The sequence below is a fragment of the Heptranchias perlo genome, chromosome 5, assembly GCF_035084215.1.
Source record: "Heptranchias perlo isolate sHepPer1 chromosome 5, sHepPer1.hap1, whole genome shotgun sequence".
In the NCBI taxonomy this organism is placed as follows: domain Eukaryota; kingdom Metazoa; phylum Chordata; class Chondrichthyes; order Hexanchiformes; family Hexanchidae; genus Heptranchias; species Heptranchias perlo.
In genome coordinates, this window is record NC_090329.1 from 93078018 (window position 1) to 93092261 (window position 14244).

At 47.1% G+C, this 14244-nt stretch overlaps 1 protein-coding gene across 1 annotated transcript; it reads left to right on the forward strand.

Moving 5' to 3' along the window:
* Nucleotides 1-2701: 2701 nt before the first annotated feature.
* On the forward strand, nt 2702-13033 carry LOC137322180 (interleukin-22 receptor subunit alpha-2-like). Its single transcript, XM_067985293.1, has 5 exons — nt 2702-2787; nt 4361-4539; nt 5746-5918; nt 6935-7085; nt 12801-13033. Exons 1-5 carry the CDS (start codon nt 2702-2704, stop codon nt 12806-12808), a joined length of 597 nt encoding a protein of 198 aa, XP_067841394.1. The 3' UTR covers nt 12809-13033.
* Nucleotides 13034-14244: the final 1211 nt, after the last annotated feature.

Here is a 14244-nt window from a genome sequence, read left to right on the forward strand (position 1 = left end):
AGCTCCACATGCATTGGGAGGCTGTGACCCAGGAAGTGAATGCCAGGAACTTGGCACCATGCACGTGGGTGCAGTGCTGAAAGAAGTTCAACAATTTGACACGAGTGGTCAAGGTGAGTGAATGCAAGTATCAAATGGCACATCCGACCAACTGCACCACTGCTCCACACGTCACACCCCGTCACCCACCCACCAACAGACACTGCCCATCTGTACGCAATGCTGCACTTGGTATGCTGCATCTCACCCGCACACACTACCACACTTGCAGGCCACATAACCAACACTCACAGGTCACACACACTGGCAGCTATTCAACCATGACAGGCACATCACCAAGACATCTTGCAGGATACTCACTGACACTCTGCCCTCGGTCTTGCAGGAGAAGGTGGCGCATAACAGCCGGCAGCAGGAGAGGCCTGAGGGAGGACAGGCACACCTACACGTCCTCACCCCCTTGGAGGAGACCATGCTTCGGATTGTTGGGCGGGCCGTTGCTGCAGCTGTGAACACATGCTGCAATGGAAGTCCCAATGAACGGGGTCTCTGCATATCTAATACTCCTTCTCCTTTCCCTCATCTCCCTCCTCCCACAATCTTTTCTGACTCACGTTTTGCAGATGCTGTCAGCACGCATATCTTACTTGCTCCTCTCCCCACTCCACAACTCAACCCGTCTCCCTTTGTCATTGCAGATACCCAAGAACAGGTGCCGGCACCGTCCGAGGAGAAGGAGGAGGAGGAGGAGGACACTGAAGCCACACCGTCACTTGATCTTACACTCGCATCCACCAACAGAGATACTGACACTGCGCGTCCTTTAGAGAGTAGGTTAGAGGAGGGATCTGCACGTGGTGAGACACAGAGCACAAGTGCATAGGAGCCGGGGCGGGGGGAGCGGATACCACAGGTGCCAGCTCGCTGGAGAGTAAGGTCACTCACTAGTTCTGCTGCAGAAGAGTCAGATGAGGACTTCGATGGGCCAGGCTACAGAAGACGGCTGATGGGTGTATAACACCAAATGCTTGAGGCACTGGAGAGCCTGCCAGAAAGCCTGTGCACAATGTCAAGGTGCATGAAGGAGTCTAGCTCCAACTTGGCACAGGGCTTTGCGTAGAGCTTGGAGCTTTCTCACGTGGAACGGGTGGTCACCTCCATCAGCACACCTGTGGAACCCACTAGGATGCAGCGTCTGATGATCGATGTTGTGGCTTCCATTGCAGTGTAAACAGCTGCCATTGCAGTACAAATTGATGTCATCAAAGGTCTGCAAGCTACAGTTGAAGCTCAGACTGCTGCAATGGAAGCTCAGATTGCTGCTATTGTGGCTCTGGGGACCACCGTGGAACTGGACTCCCAGGGCATCTCTGCACTCCAGCAATCCGTTCTCCAGCAGATCACCAGGATTGCTGAGGCCCCGACCAAGAGAGTGGCAGTGGCACCATGGCAGTCGGGCCTGCTGTCCTCTCTCCGGACGACAGCATTCTGCTCCCACCCCTGCCATTCCACCAGTGCCCCTGTTGTTGCCTATCAGCCAGCCAGGTCAGACTGCTGCAGGCCATGCTGAGATGTGCAGTCTGAAGCCGGGCCCTCCAGGCCCAGAGCTGCTCGACGTCGTCCTCCAAGGCCATCAGCAAGCTCCTCAATTGAAGGCCAGCAGTCTCCCATCATTCATGCTCCAGCCATTGGGGTGCACCTCGTAGGAGCACTAGGATAGGTAAAGGCACACGAACAACAGACACTAAGGCAAAGCACAAGGGCGAATAGTCCCCTTTTGTTTGCATAATTTCATTTCTTAATTGATAAATGTGACTTTGAATTTGCATTTGGTGGTGGTTTTTATTTGTGCGATGAGCTGAGGGGGAAAGCAATGTGTAATCAGATGGAGGGTGATTTGATGGTCATGTGGGAGCAGACTGGTGGGGAGTGTAGGACTGTTGGTGACTTGGGAGATGTCGTTCACATTATTGATATCGCTCATGGATCAGGTGAACATGCAGAGCCCTTGCAGACAAGACGTGTGTTCCATGTTGCCCTCTTGCGTCTTCCTCCACTTCCTCCTCCGGCTCCTCCCTCTCCTCCTCCTCAGCTCTTCCTCCTCCTCCTTCTCCTCACCCTCTGGTTCAGGGTCTTGTCTGATCATCGGTGGCAAGGGCTGGTCCTTCATGATGGCGAGGTTATGCAGCACGAGTCTTCCCACCTGCTCAGCAGAGTACTGCAGGACTCTTCCAGAACGGTCCAGGCAGCGGAAGCGCTGCTTCAGGAGGCCCATAGTGTGCTCCGTGACGTTGCGTGTGGCAGCATGGCTCTCATTGTAGGCCTGCTCTACATGTGTGTGTGCATGCCTGACCAGAGTCATGAGCCACTTCATGAGGGGATAGCCCTTGTCGCCAAGTAGCCAGCCTTTGACTTGCCGAGCCGGGTGAAAGATAACTGGATTGTTGGACTGCTGCATAACAAAGGCGTCATGACTGCTTCCTGGGTAGTGGGCATCGACCTCCATGATACGATGCGTGTGGTCGCACACCAGCTGCATGTTCAGGGAGTGGAAGCCCTTTCGGTTCACAAAGACGGCCGAGTTGATATGTGGAGCACACAAGGCAATATGCACATAGTCAATGGCATCCTGGGGAAGTTGGCAATGTGAGCAAACCCCTGTGCTTACTCGTTCTGCTTGTCTCTATCAAGAGGGAACGTAATGAACCTGTTCCTCATCTCGTATAGTGTGCCAGTGACCTCCCTTATGAAGCAGTGCATTGCAAACTGCGAGATGTTGCACATACCGTCAGCAAAGGCCTGAAATGATCCAAAGCCGTAGAAGTTCAGCACCACGGTTACCTTCACAGCCACAGGCAATGCTGTCCTTGCCCTGCTCTGAGGCTGTAGTTGTGGCTGCAGCAGTTGACAGATCTCCGTCAGGACTTCCTTGGTGAACCTCAGCCGTCGGATGCACTGATCTTTGCTCATGTTGAGTAAGAGAATTGGTCTCTGACGGCCCCCATTGGATACGGCCTCCTGCTCAGTACCCTGCACCTCATCCTCCTCCCTCTCCTCGCAGCTTGATCTGCTATGTGTGGCCTCTCTGCATGCTCCCATTCGTATTCAATACCCAGCGGGAGCTTAGCAGACCGCCCATGGTTGCCAGGAATCTTGTTCAACCACTGTTGTAACTTTCCCAATCGAAAGGCAGTACCTGCCAAACCACTCTCAAATGTACTTTAGCAACGCTCAGTAAGTATAGGGAGCTTCAAAAAACACTTCCTATTCTACCAGCAGCCAAAAGCAATAATCTAGCAACTAACCTGCAACACCTGCATGATCCCTTTAAATAGGGCTGGTATGGGGTCCTCCAGGCACTCTAAGACATGTTCAGGTGTGCATGGTTAAGACTATGCGTTGAGTGGAACGTTAAGTTCCAAAATGGTGTCTATCACTTTAAATCAGCGTTGCACACTGATTGTACGCATTTTCTCCCTACTTTACATGCTGCCAACGTTCGCTCTCTGCGCATGCACTAATACCTTTACCAAGATGACGTCCGGCGCACATCACGCTAGAAACAAACGTGTGCATCCAAGACGCCATCTTGGCACTCCGGGAGGTCACGTAGTGCCAAAACATAGGGCGTTAAATGGCTCAATTTCTAGCCCCCTTAGTCTTAATTCAGTTCAAGGTAAAATACTGATCTAAATTATCAGGAGTAAACTTGAGGATTACTTGCATGATGACAAATTAATAAAGAGCAGCCAGAAAGATTCAGAAGGAAAATATCCTTACTGACCAGCCTCCTAAATTATTTTGAGGAAGTGATACCCCAATTGGACTGTGGAAAACTCTGCGACTTAGTGTACTTGTCTTCCAAAAGACAGATCCTTAACAGTAGAGAAGTGAGTTTTGAGGAAACACCGGAGAAATTCATTTTTTGAGCCTTAAAGGCAGTTGACCAAAAGGTGACATTATAGAGTTATATAAGATAGTAAACTGTGTGGAAAAGGTATATGCTGAACACTAATTCAAACTAAACCATCACAGTGAGATAAGGGGACATAGGTTCAAACTAATAAAAGGTAAATTTAGGACTGATGTCAGAAATGAAGACCACATGGATTGGACTTCTACATGGGGTAGCAGAGGAAAAATCCCTAGCGTAATTTAAGGACCAGCTGGATGCCATGATGAGGGTACTGTGTAGGGTCTCTTTGGATGGATGAGCTAAGGTTGTATGAATAGCATTCATATCTGCATTTATCTTGTGAATTTTGTAATCTGTCAATCTGCTAATGATTCATTTGATATGTGCCATATTTTTATTGCTTCTCAAGCACTTACTATAACCATACAAAATTATCCATTGTAGGTATGGAGAGAAGCAGTGGAATAATAAAGCAGAATGCTGGAAAATTAGTAGGGCATTCTGTGACCTCACACAAGAGACAAAAGACTTCATGGAGCCACACTTTGCAAGAGTCCAAGCCCTTACAACAAATGGTCACTCAAACTGGGTGTTTAGTGAAAGGTTTATTCCCTTTTGGGAAAGTAAGTAATTATGTATTAATGTCTCTATCATTCATCTTTAGTATTTCTGATGGATGAGTTAAGCTGAATCAAATGGCCTTCCTCATCTGTATCTATCTTGTGACCTTGTGAGACAAAAACATTGACACTTGTGGTAATAAATGGCTGTGCTCGAAGGAGTTCTCTGTCTTCAGGCACCTCAATCTGTTTTGTGCCAGCCTTTATAGCACCAACTGGATGAATGGAGAATTCCATGGAAGAGATTTTGAAGGGATTGTAAAACAATTACATTTTTTGATAAAATACACACTGTTGACATTCTATGGGTAAATTACTCACCACTACTAACACCTTTCCTTAGAGGTACATTCTCCTTTAATTATTGTGATAACATCACTACAAGTTCCTTGAGAAATAATTCATAATTAATTACCAGGAAGCTGTATAATTAGTATGTATTATACAACAACAACTTGCATTTATATAGCACCTTTAATGTAGTAAAACGTCCCAAGGCGTTTCACAGGAGCGTTATCAAACAAAATTTGACACCAAGCAACATAAGGAGATATTAGGACAGGTGACCAAAAGCTTGGTCGAAGAGGTAGGTTTTAAGGAGCGTCTTAAAGGAGGAGAGAAAGGTAGAGAGGCAGAGAGGTTTAGGGAGGGAATTCCAGAGCATAGGGCCTAGGCAGCTGAAGGCATGGCAGCCAATGGTGGAGTGATGAAAATCAGGGATGTGCAAGAGACCAGAATTGGAGGAGCGCAGAGATCTCAAAAGGTTGTAGTGCTGGAGGAAGTTACAGAGATAGGGAAGGGCGCAGCCGTGGAGGGATTTGAAAACTCGTATGAGAATTTTAAAATCGAGGCGTCGCCAGACCGGGAGCCAATGTAGATCAGCGAACACAGGGGTGATGGATGAACAGGATTTGGTACAAGTTGGATACAGGCCGCACAGTTTTGGATGAGTTCAAGTTTGTGGAGGGTGCAAGGTGAGAGGCCGGCCAGGAGATGTTTATCAGTATTTCTTTTACTCACAAATATAGGGGATAAAGTATACCAATTACAATAAACCAATGCAGAACTCATCCATCTACAAACCATTAGATTGTACAAAAACCATAACATGTGAGGTGCTGCATTTTGAATCAATAAAGATATATCTGAAGCATTCATGTCAGTACAATACCAATTTTCCTCTTATACCAGATTTTTTTTAAATTTTAGCAGCCATTGGTCCTCCGAAGATTAAACTCAGCCCCCAGACAAAATCAATACTGGTGAAACTGCTTGCTCCACGGACACCGTTCAGAAGAAAGAATGGCTTCTGGATTACCTTGGAGAAAATATATAGTGACATTGAATACCTAGTAGAAATTATAGGCAATCCAGTGGACCATGTAAGATTAAAGCTGCATTCATTATGGTATTAATACTCCATTAGTTCTGTTAAATGAATCACCTTAGTACTGGCATTCTAGCAGTGCATCACCTTGGTGTGTCGACAGCCCTGCCATGAAGTTGCTGAATGTAGAGACACACTTTGTGATTCCCCACATCGTGACTTCCACTTGAGACACTGTATGGATGCAAATTACTTTCTCACAGGATCTGTTGGACAGAAGCACTTACATAGGCCTAGGATCAGGGTACCAGCATATCCTCATGGTCAGGGAATGACTTATTAGCAGTATACAAGTATGGTCCCTAATATAAGATTTAAGAGAATAAGATATCCATTTTAATGGAAAAAATTACAATGGGTAAAACTGCTATTTATAATAGATAGTAAGAGGAAGAACAGAAATACATAAATTTAGAATATTTTTTTTTAGCTTTGCATATTTATTCTCAGATTTGTTGACAAATTTGGAAATTAGGACTGTTTTCTACATGGTACCATAGTGACTTCAAAAATGACTCTCGTGTGAGATATGCTACAGTTCAGATTCAATGTAGAATTCCCCTCACGCTGATCTGATAATACTTTCCTCCCCTGGTTAGGGATTTGTGGTATTTGCAGTTCATGCACTCGGTATCCTTGTGCTCTCTCTCAGCAAATGTAACTCTTCTGTGCCAATTAATGCTGAAACCAAGGTGACATTGTGGTGTAACGTGTTGGAGACCAACAGGCTGTGTCAATGCATGGCAGGGGCAGGGGGTACATCCATGAAGTTCCAGATTTCAGCCATGCCATCAGTGCCAATGAAGAGAGAACAACAGGGAGAGAGGCAACACTGGACTGTTGATCCCGATATTGTTGCTGCAAGAGGTGGGAGAGATGTGGGAAACAGGTTACATGAACACCCACTAAACTGGGGAGTGGTGCCCAGGTTGAGAACTTTAAAAAGTGCTTCATCTAAAAATATATTTTTTTGTTTAAAATAAAAAACCAACAATTTCATATTTTGTACAGAGACCTGAACTACACACAGCAACCAGCAACACTCTGAATATACAGAATCTGAAACCCAGAACAACCTACTGCATGCGTGCTCGAATAAAGATCCTTTTTTATAGTAAAATCGGGGAATATGGTGGAAAAAGATGTGTGACAACATCTGAAGGTGAGACACATTGCCCTGAATGGGCTTGAATATGCTTTAAATTTAACATCGGTTTTTGAAATGCCAGGAGTGGTTTTTCCATTCAGTGTCATTTAATGCTCGTATTAGTATTCATCTTCTCTATGTAAAGCATTTAGCTACAATCATTTCTTTTTCCCAATTTTCTCCCCATCTCTTCTGAAGGGCACGACTCATGCTGGAACAGGGTCCCACAGATGATGGCACTGCAGCCATCTGCCGCCCTGTCAACTTGGCCATTCTTCAACTTGTGCCCTGAGACTGTGATTGTTGGCAGGCTAGTCAATCACAGGGATCATCACAGCCAAGCCCAGTCATGTCCACACCCAATATTCACAAGAGGGGTTTAATGATTAGTAATTGGGAACACGAACCCTAGATGAATTTGTTTTCTCCTCTCTAGTCCGGGATCACTGAGGCCAACATTAGTGCCCCCAGCTCGGTCTTGATTGAGATGACCTAACGTGACCCTTTGACTGGGTTTCCAAATAGGAACCTTCCAAAACTTAGAAAATAATTTGTATTTCTTTCCAGAGCAGATACCAGAGCTGTAAGGAATGGAAACTACTACACAACTACTTCATGTCTTACAAAAGAGAAGTTCCTAAACGTCTAGACTCGAATGTTCTAACCCCTTACATAGGCTACAGTTAAATGGTTAGAATATTCAAGTATAGACGTTTGGGAGCTTTTCTTTTGTAAGACATAAATGCCCTGATATTTATGGGAAGGCGGGGAGGGAGTAGGAGAGAGGTGTAGCGCCTGGGAAACCCGGAAGTACAGGTTTCCCGGAGGGCAGGATCTGATTTAAATCTTTGGACTTCGTTTCCCGGCTGCAGCCAGCCAGGTTAAATTGCTGGCTGGCTGTCAGGCGGTAGGCCTGTGGCACCGGGCCGCAGCCAGGGAGGAGGGAGGGAGAGATCATGGGTTGGGGGGGAAAACAGGGTTGGGGGGGAGCCCGGAGAGATCAGTTGAAGGGGACATCGGGGGGGGACGGGGGCCAGGAGAGATCGGTCGGGGTGACATCTTGGCGGGGGGGGGAACCGGAGAGATTGGTCGGGGGCCTGAGAGTTGGGTCGGTGATCAGAGAGATCGTGGTGGGGGCAGGGTGGGGGGGGGGGGGGGACAATTGCGGGGGGGGTGGAATTGCGGAGGTCTGATCATGGGGAATTTAACAGGTTTGCTTGGCGGATCGGGGGCAAGCACTCCTGCTCCTCCTGGCCAACAAGCAGTGCTGGAAAGGCACTTACCTGTTGGATCCAGCCGTTCTCACCTCCATTCAGCTGATGGGTTTCCCAAGGCCTGGTTGGCATTAAATCTGAAACACAGGGAAAATTTGTGGCAAGCAGCTTCATTAAAATATTTAAATTAGGGACCCACCTCCAGACAGCAGGTTAGTCGCCCGGCCAACCTGCTTCCAAACCACCTCCACTAAAACTAGAAGTAGGCGGGTTACAAAAGAACATAAGAAATAGGAGCAGGAGTAGGCCTATCGGCCCCTCGAGCCTGCTCCGCCATTCAATAAGATCATGGCTGATCTGATCCTAACCTCAAATCTAAATTCATGTCCAATTTCCTGCCTGCTGCCCGTAGCCCCTAATTCCCTTTACTTCTAGGAAACTGTCTATTTCTGTTTTAAATTTATTTAATGATGTAGCTTCCACAGCTTCCTGGGGCAGCAAATTCCACAGACCTACCACCCTCTGAGTGAAGAAGTTTCTCCTCATCTCAGTTTTGAAAGAGCAGCCCCTTATTCTAAGATTATGCCCCCTAGTTCTAGTTTCACCCATCCTTGGGAACATCCTTACCGCATCCACCCGATCAAGCCCCTTCACAATCTTATATGTTTCAATAAGATCGCTTCTCATTCTTCTGAACTCCAATGAGTAGAGTCCCAATCTACTCAACCTCTCCTCATATGTCCGCCCCCTCATCCCCGGGATTAACCGAGTGAACCTTCTTTGTACTGCCTCGAGAGCAAGTATGTCTTTTCTTAAGTATGGAGACCAAAACTGTATGCAGTATTCCAGGTGCGGTCTCACCAATACCCTATATAACTGCAGCAATACCTCCCTGGGAAACCCACCCCCAACCCTGGAAGCGGGTTGGGGGGTGGGTTTCCCATTTTTGAAATTTTAACCCCCGCCTCCCCTCCCCCCAACCCATTCTAGGCGGGTAAAATTACCCCCAAAGTCTTAAATAGTCGTATTGGCCCCAATTTTAGAATGGAGGCGGGATGCAGCGGTGGGGGGGAGGGAGGCGGGTGAATGGGCACGTGGGTAACCCAACCAATAAAATATATCTGTTTTGCTAGTGAATTGGTGCCATTTAACGTGGCTTCCGGGTTTGCCGTCGGAAAGCTGCGCAGAGGGCAGACTGTGCACCCGCATCGCAGGCTGTCAGCTGGAGGAGCTCTATTTAATGGGCAATTGCTCCAAAGGCTTTTGCTGGAGCAAAGACCCAGAAATCACAATGGAGCAGCACAGGGGCAAGGCTGCTCCAAGGTTCAATGATGCCTCACTGCAGAAGCTACTGGACGGGGTGAGGAGGAGGAGGGAAGTGTTTTACCCCGCGGACGGGAGGAAGTGGCCTGCCCCTGCCACCAAGAAGGCCTGGCTCGAGGTGCCAGAGGAGGTCACCAACAGCAGCATCATCTCCCGCACCTGGATCCAGTGCAGGAAGCATTTCAATGACCTAACTAGTTCAGCAAAAGTAAGTACACTTACTCATTCTCCTACATTCCGTGCTGCACATCATCGCCCCCACCCCCCCAAACACATTCTGCACTGCCAAGACTACTCCATCACATCACTCCTCACGCCCACTTAGGGCCCATCCTCAACTTACCTGCACTTCCTCAGCACTTCCTCACCTCCCCATTAGTTATCCCACCACTACCACTCACCCCAATCCTCATCCAGTGTGATGTCTCTGTCTCATACTCATCCTCTGATGCATCTCTTTCGTGGTCAGTCTCACCCAAATCAATGCATTTATCGGCTGACCACTTCACCATCACTCACTCACTCACGTTTGTACTTTCTCCCCTTCTAGAAGAAGAGCGCAAAATGCACGAGAGAGGGTGAGGACTGGAGGGGGGGCCACAACAAATAGTGGTCCTCACAGACATGGAGGGGAAGGCCCTGCAGATCAGCCTCACCCTCGAGTGCCTGTCCTTCGGGGACGCCAAGACTGGCACCCCACAAACATCTGGTGACACAACTTTAACATTCATCACACACAATATGAATGCAATATGACACATCTGTGATGATGCTTAATATTGCCTTCTGTTCTCTTACAGGCCCTTCAACGACTGCAGTGATGGCAGAAGGCGATTCCTCAGAGGTCCAACCGGCCTCTGAGGGTGCACCATCACATCATAGCGAGCCATCCACCAGCACAGATACTCACACCTCGGTGGGTCCTAGTAGTGAGTTAGTTGGCACCTGGAGAGTCACCACACACAAGTGAGCATGAGCAGACACTGGTGGCAGGGGCAGCTGTGGAGAGTCCGCGTCGGTGGGCGCACTCCTCTCCAGCCTCTGCTCAGCTGGTCGCAGATGCTGAACCCCTTTAAAAGGAGAATGATCGAGGGACAGCAGCACATTTGCGAGGTGCTGTAACAGGTGCCACTTGCGCTCTCCACAATAGCACAGAGGATGGAGGAGTCCAACTCCTGCATTAGTGGAATGGTGGCACATGTACAGGAGGGAATCTCTGAGATAGTGTCGCAGGGACATGAACAACTGTCTGAGATAGTATCGCACATAATTGCTGAAATGTCTGAGATAGTGTCTCAGGTAAGTGCGAGAATGTCTGCGATGGAGAGAAGGCTAGCCTCCGATGAACTTCAAGCACAAATCACAGAGAGGGATGATGGTCAAAGAGGACATGGAAGTGGGGACGCCACTCAAAGCGCTCCCACGCCTCACCCGTTGCCCCCCTCTCAACCAGTACCCGCAATGCAACCTCCTCTCCAGGTGACCGAGTCTGCCCCTGCACAGGTGCAGGTGGAGCAGTCTTTGGAGGGACCCTCACAGGCTCCAAAATCCAGAGGGTGTAGGCCGAAAGCATCCAAGCAGTCAGGGCATGAACATGAGCAACCTGCCACTACCTCTGCAGGATGCACCACGTAGAAGTAGTAGGAAGAGAAAGGCTAAGGTTTTGTGATCACGAAGGATGTGCACAAGGGTGTCTGACAGACTGTCATATTTTTCATTTATATTTGTTTGTTGTTAAAGTCACATTAAATGTTATGACTGTCACCACTACTGCCACGTCTTGCCCATTCTTGACTGGCTTTTGTGATTGGGCCTTTTCATGAGGTTCACCATGAACAGTGACACTTGATGCCACCATTGGGTCACTTTACAGTGGGTGTATCTGTAGTTGCAGGGAGGGATGGCGAGGATGGTGATGTTACTCATCCTCAGATGTACTGGTGATGGTGTCAGTTTGAGGGGGTCCGAAAAGTTGGTAAATATGTGTCAACCGAAGAATTTTGAGTGGAAAATAAGAATTTTCAGTGAAAACACAAAGATCTCCCAGCCAAAGATTTGTCTGAAAGAACTGAGTGCCCTATTGCAATAACTCACCTTTTATCCCCATCTGTCAAACAAGCATTTGAATGTCCAACTGGCTGCTGGCTGAAACATGTCTGGTAGAACATGGAGTATTTCCCACAGCATGGGAAACACGCTGAGGATGTTTGAAAATCGGACCCCTGCCTCAATTTGCACAAAATTAAGTACTTCACATACTTCAACTTTCTAAACAACCGTCTTAATTGTCATCCTGCCAGCTTTAATTACCGGTGGGACTTCCACACCCAGACGCGTCAGTGAGGAACCCGGAAGCCTGCGGGTTGGAGCCGGGTTCCGAACCCGCTCGGGATTTCCCCGATTTTTGGAGCCCCCCCCACCCCCACCGTCCCCAACGCACCGGCACTTGGATTCTAAAATCGAGCCCATAATCTTTCCTTGCCACCACTTGGATGAAAAATAGAACATTTTATCTATTACCAAGACTCCACACAAGTACATCTTGAGTTACACCTGAAGCCATTTATGCTGATTTTCCTCTTTAGCCCATGGGTGTAAAACAAATGGACAGAAAATCATGAGTAAAATGTGCTTGAGCTTGCGATAAATGCTTCTGTCCTGCCCGGCTAATATTCAGAAAATGTGCCCAGTAATGTCACGACTGCATTAAAGAAACAATGGCTAATGATAAGGCAGCGGAAACACATTCATAGGCTTCACCTTGAGGAATCTCATTCAGCTAGACATACCTCTCAACAGAACAGTAGATATGTGCAATAGACTCCTGAAAAGGCTATAGTAATTAACTGCTTTGTTAAAAAAAAGATGAACATCTGGTCATGAATAGGATTGAAGATTTTCAGGATAATTATAGGCAGTGATGATCAAATACCCTCTGGCACATTATGGTTTCAGTCCTCTTGAAGCCAATCTGTGGACTGTACTTTGTCAGGAAGAAACGGCGCCAATGGTCATTTGTGCCACTTCCCCGGGGTTTCTGCTGATCTTCTGCCAAAGTTATTGCAGGAGATTGGGGAACCCCTGCGGAAATGGTCCTTTTCATTGTTCCCTAATTTATCTGTCTCTTGCAACACAGTGAATGGCTCAATATAATAAGATGAACTGTACATGACTAGTTCTATTTTCTTCCCAGACATCTAGCGATGATATGAAGCTGAAATAGGAAGGCGGCTTGGAAGTGGATTTTCTGAATGTACTTTTAACAACTTTATGATCAAATCAACAAGAGAATAAATCAACAGGAAAATTGTTTACAAATCCTTAGTGGCTACCAACAAAGGAAATGCACTGACAACAGTTAGAAACATAAGTTAAATTAAGTTAAATTAAATTAAAATTTCCTGAAAAGCACAATCATTTTTTTTAGCAGAGTACTTGTTTTGAAATCATGTTTAAAGATTACTTTTTGACTGTGAGCTACAAATGTATAATGCAAATGTATAATTTCATCCGGATCTATATTTCAATCATTCATTTGGAAATATTCAATGTAAGAATAATGTAACACAATAAAACAAAATTTGCAACATTATTTCCTCTGAAGTGTAATTTCAAGCAATGCCACCATTATTAAACTTCAGTAGATTGATTGAGATATTCAACGGTCCGCTCTCATGGTTGTACACCCTGGCTTCATTTCAGACCCACTCCCCCTGCTTCAAGCTGCCACGGACTCTGCACCAAACCTTTTCCTGGACCAACTTCCCAAATCTTCTCCATGTCTACCTCCAAGCCCAATTCCAAGCTCCACTTTGGCCTTGCTACCTTTTACTTGCAGGCTTCCCCAAGATCCAAAGTGCAATTGACTGCACCCACATCACCTTGCGTGCTCGCCTTCACCATCCTGGCATCTTTCTCAATAGAAAGGGATTCCACTCCCTCAATGTCCAGTTTGGTTGCGACTACAGGCAACGCATCATGCAGGCCCAGTTTCCTGGCAGCAGTCACGATTCATTCATCCTGCACCTGTCCTCTGTGCCACGTTTATTTCAACCAGGCCATCAGGTCACAGGCTGGCTAGTGGGCAACAAAGGCTTTTCCCTTCAGACATGGCTCATGACCCCTATCAGGACCCCGGGCACAGCCAGAAATATCATTGAGCAGACTGCCGGCATGCTCAACTGATGCTTCTGCTACCTAGATTATTCAGGAGGAGCTCTGCAGTACAGTCCTGACCATGTATCCAGATTTGTGGTCATGTGCCGTACGCTGCATAACTTTGTGACAATGAGGGACCATCCATTACCACCACCTGAGCTGAAAGAAGTGGAGGAGGAGGAGGAAGAAGAACATTACGAAGAGGAGGAACAGCAGGCGCAACATCAACCACCATTGGGTGCCATTGCTCTTAGAGAGCAACTCCACCAAGATCACTTCACATGAATCATCCTCCCATCCCCAATAGACTAACAGTCCCACAATCCTTATCACCACCATCGTTACTACCATCATCCAATTGCCTTCCTTCAGTTCAACCTTATGGGTCTTGACTTCACTTCACCACAAATATTAACACCAAATCCACAAAATAATTAACCAACAACTCAATTCATTCTGTATATAATATTTAACAGGAA

Excerpts from the sequence above, each read along its gene's own strand:
- LOC137322180 (XM_067985293.1), top strand. The coding sequence starts at position 2,702 with ATGAACCTGTTCCTCATCTCGTATAGTGTGCCAGTGACCTCCCTTATG. Across the intron at positions 4,540-5,745 it reads GTTTATTCCCTTTTGGGAAA|CAGCCATTGGTCCTCCGAAG; the intron begins GTAAGTAATTAT and ends TTTAAATTTTAG. Across the intron at positions 5,919-6,934 it reads TAGGCAATCCAGTGGACCAT|AGACCTGAACTACACACAGC; the intron begins GTAAGATTAAAG and ends TATTTTGTACAG.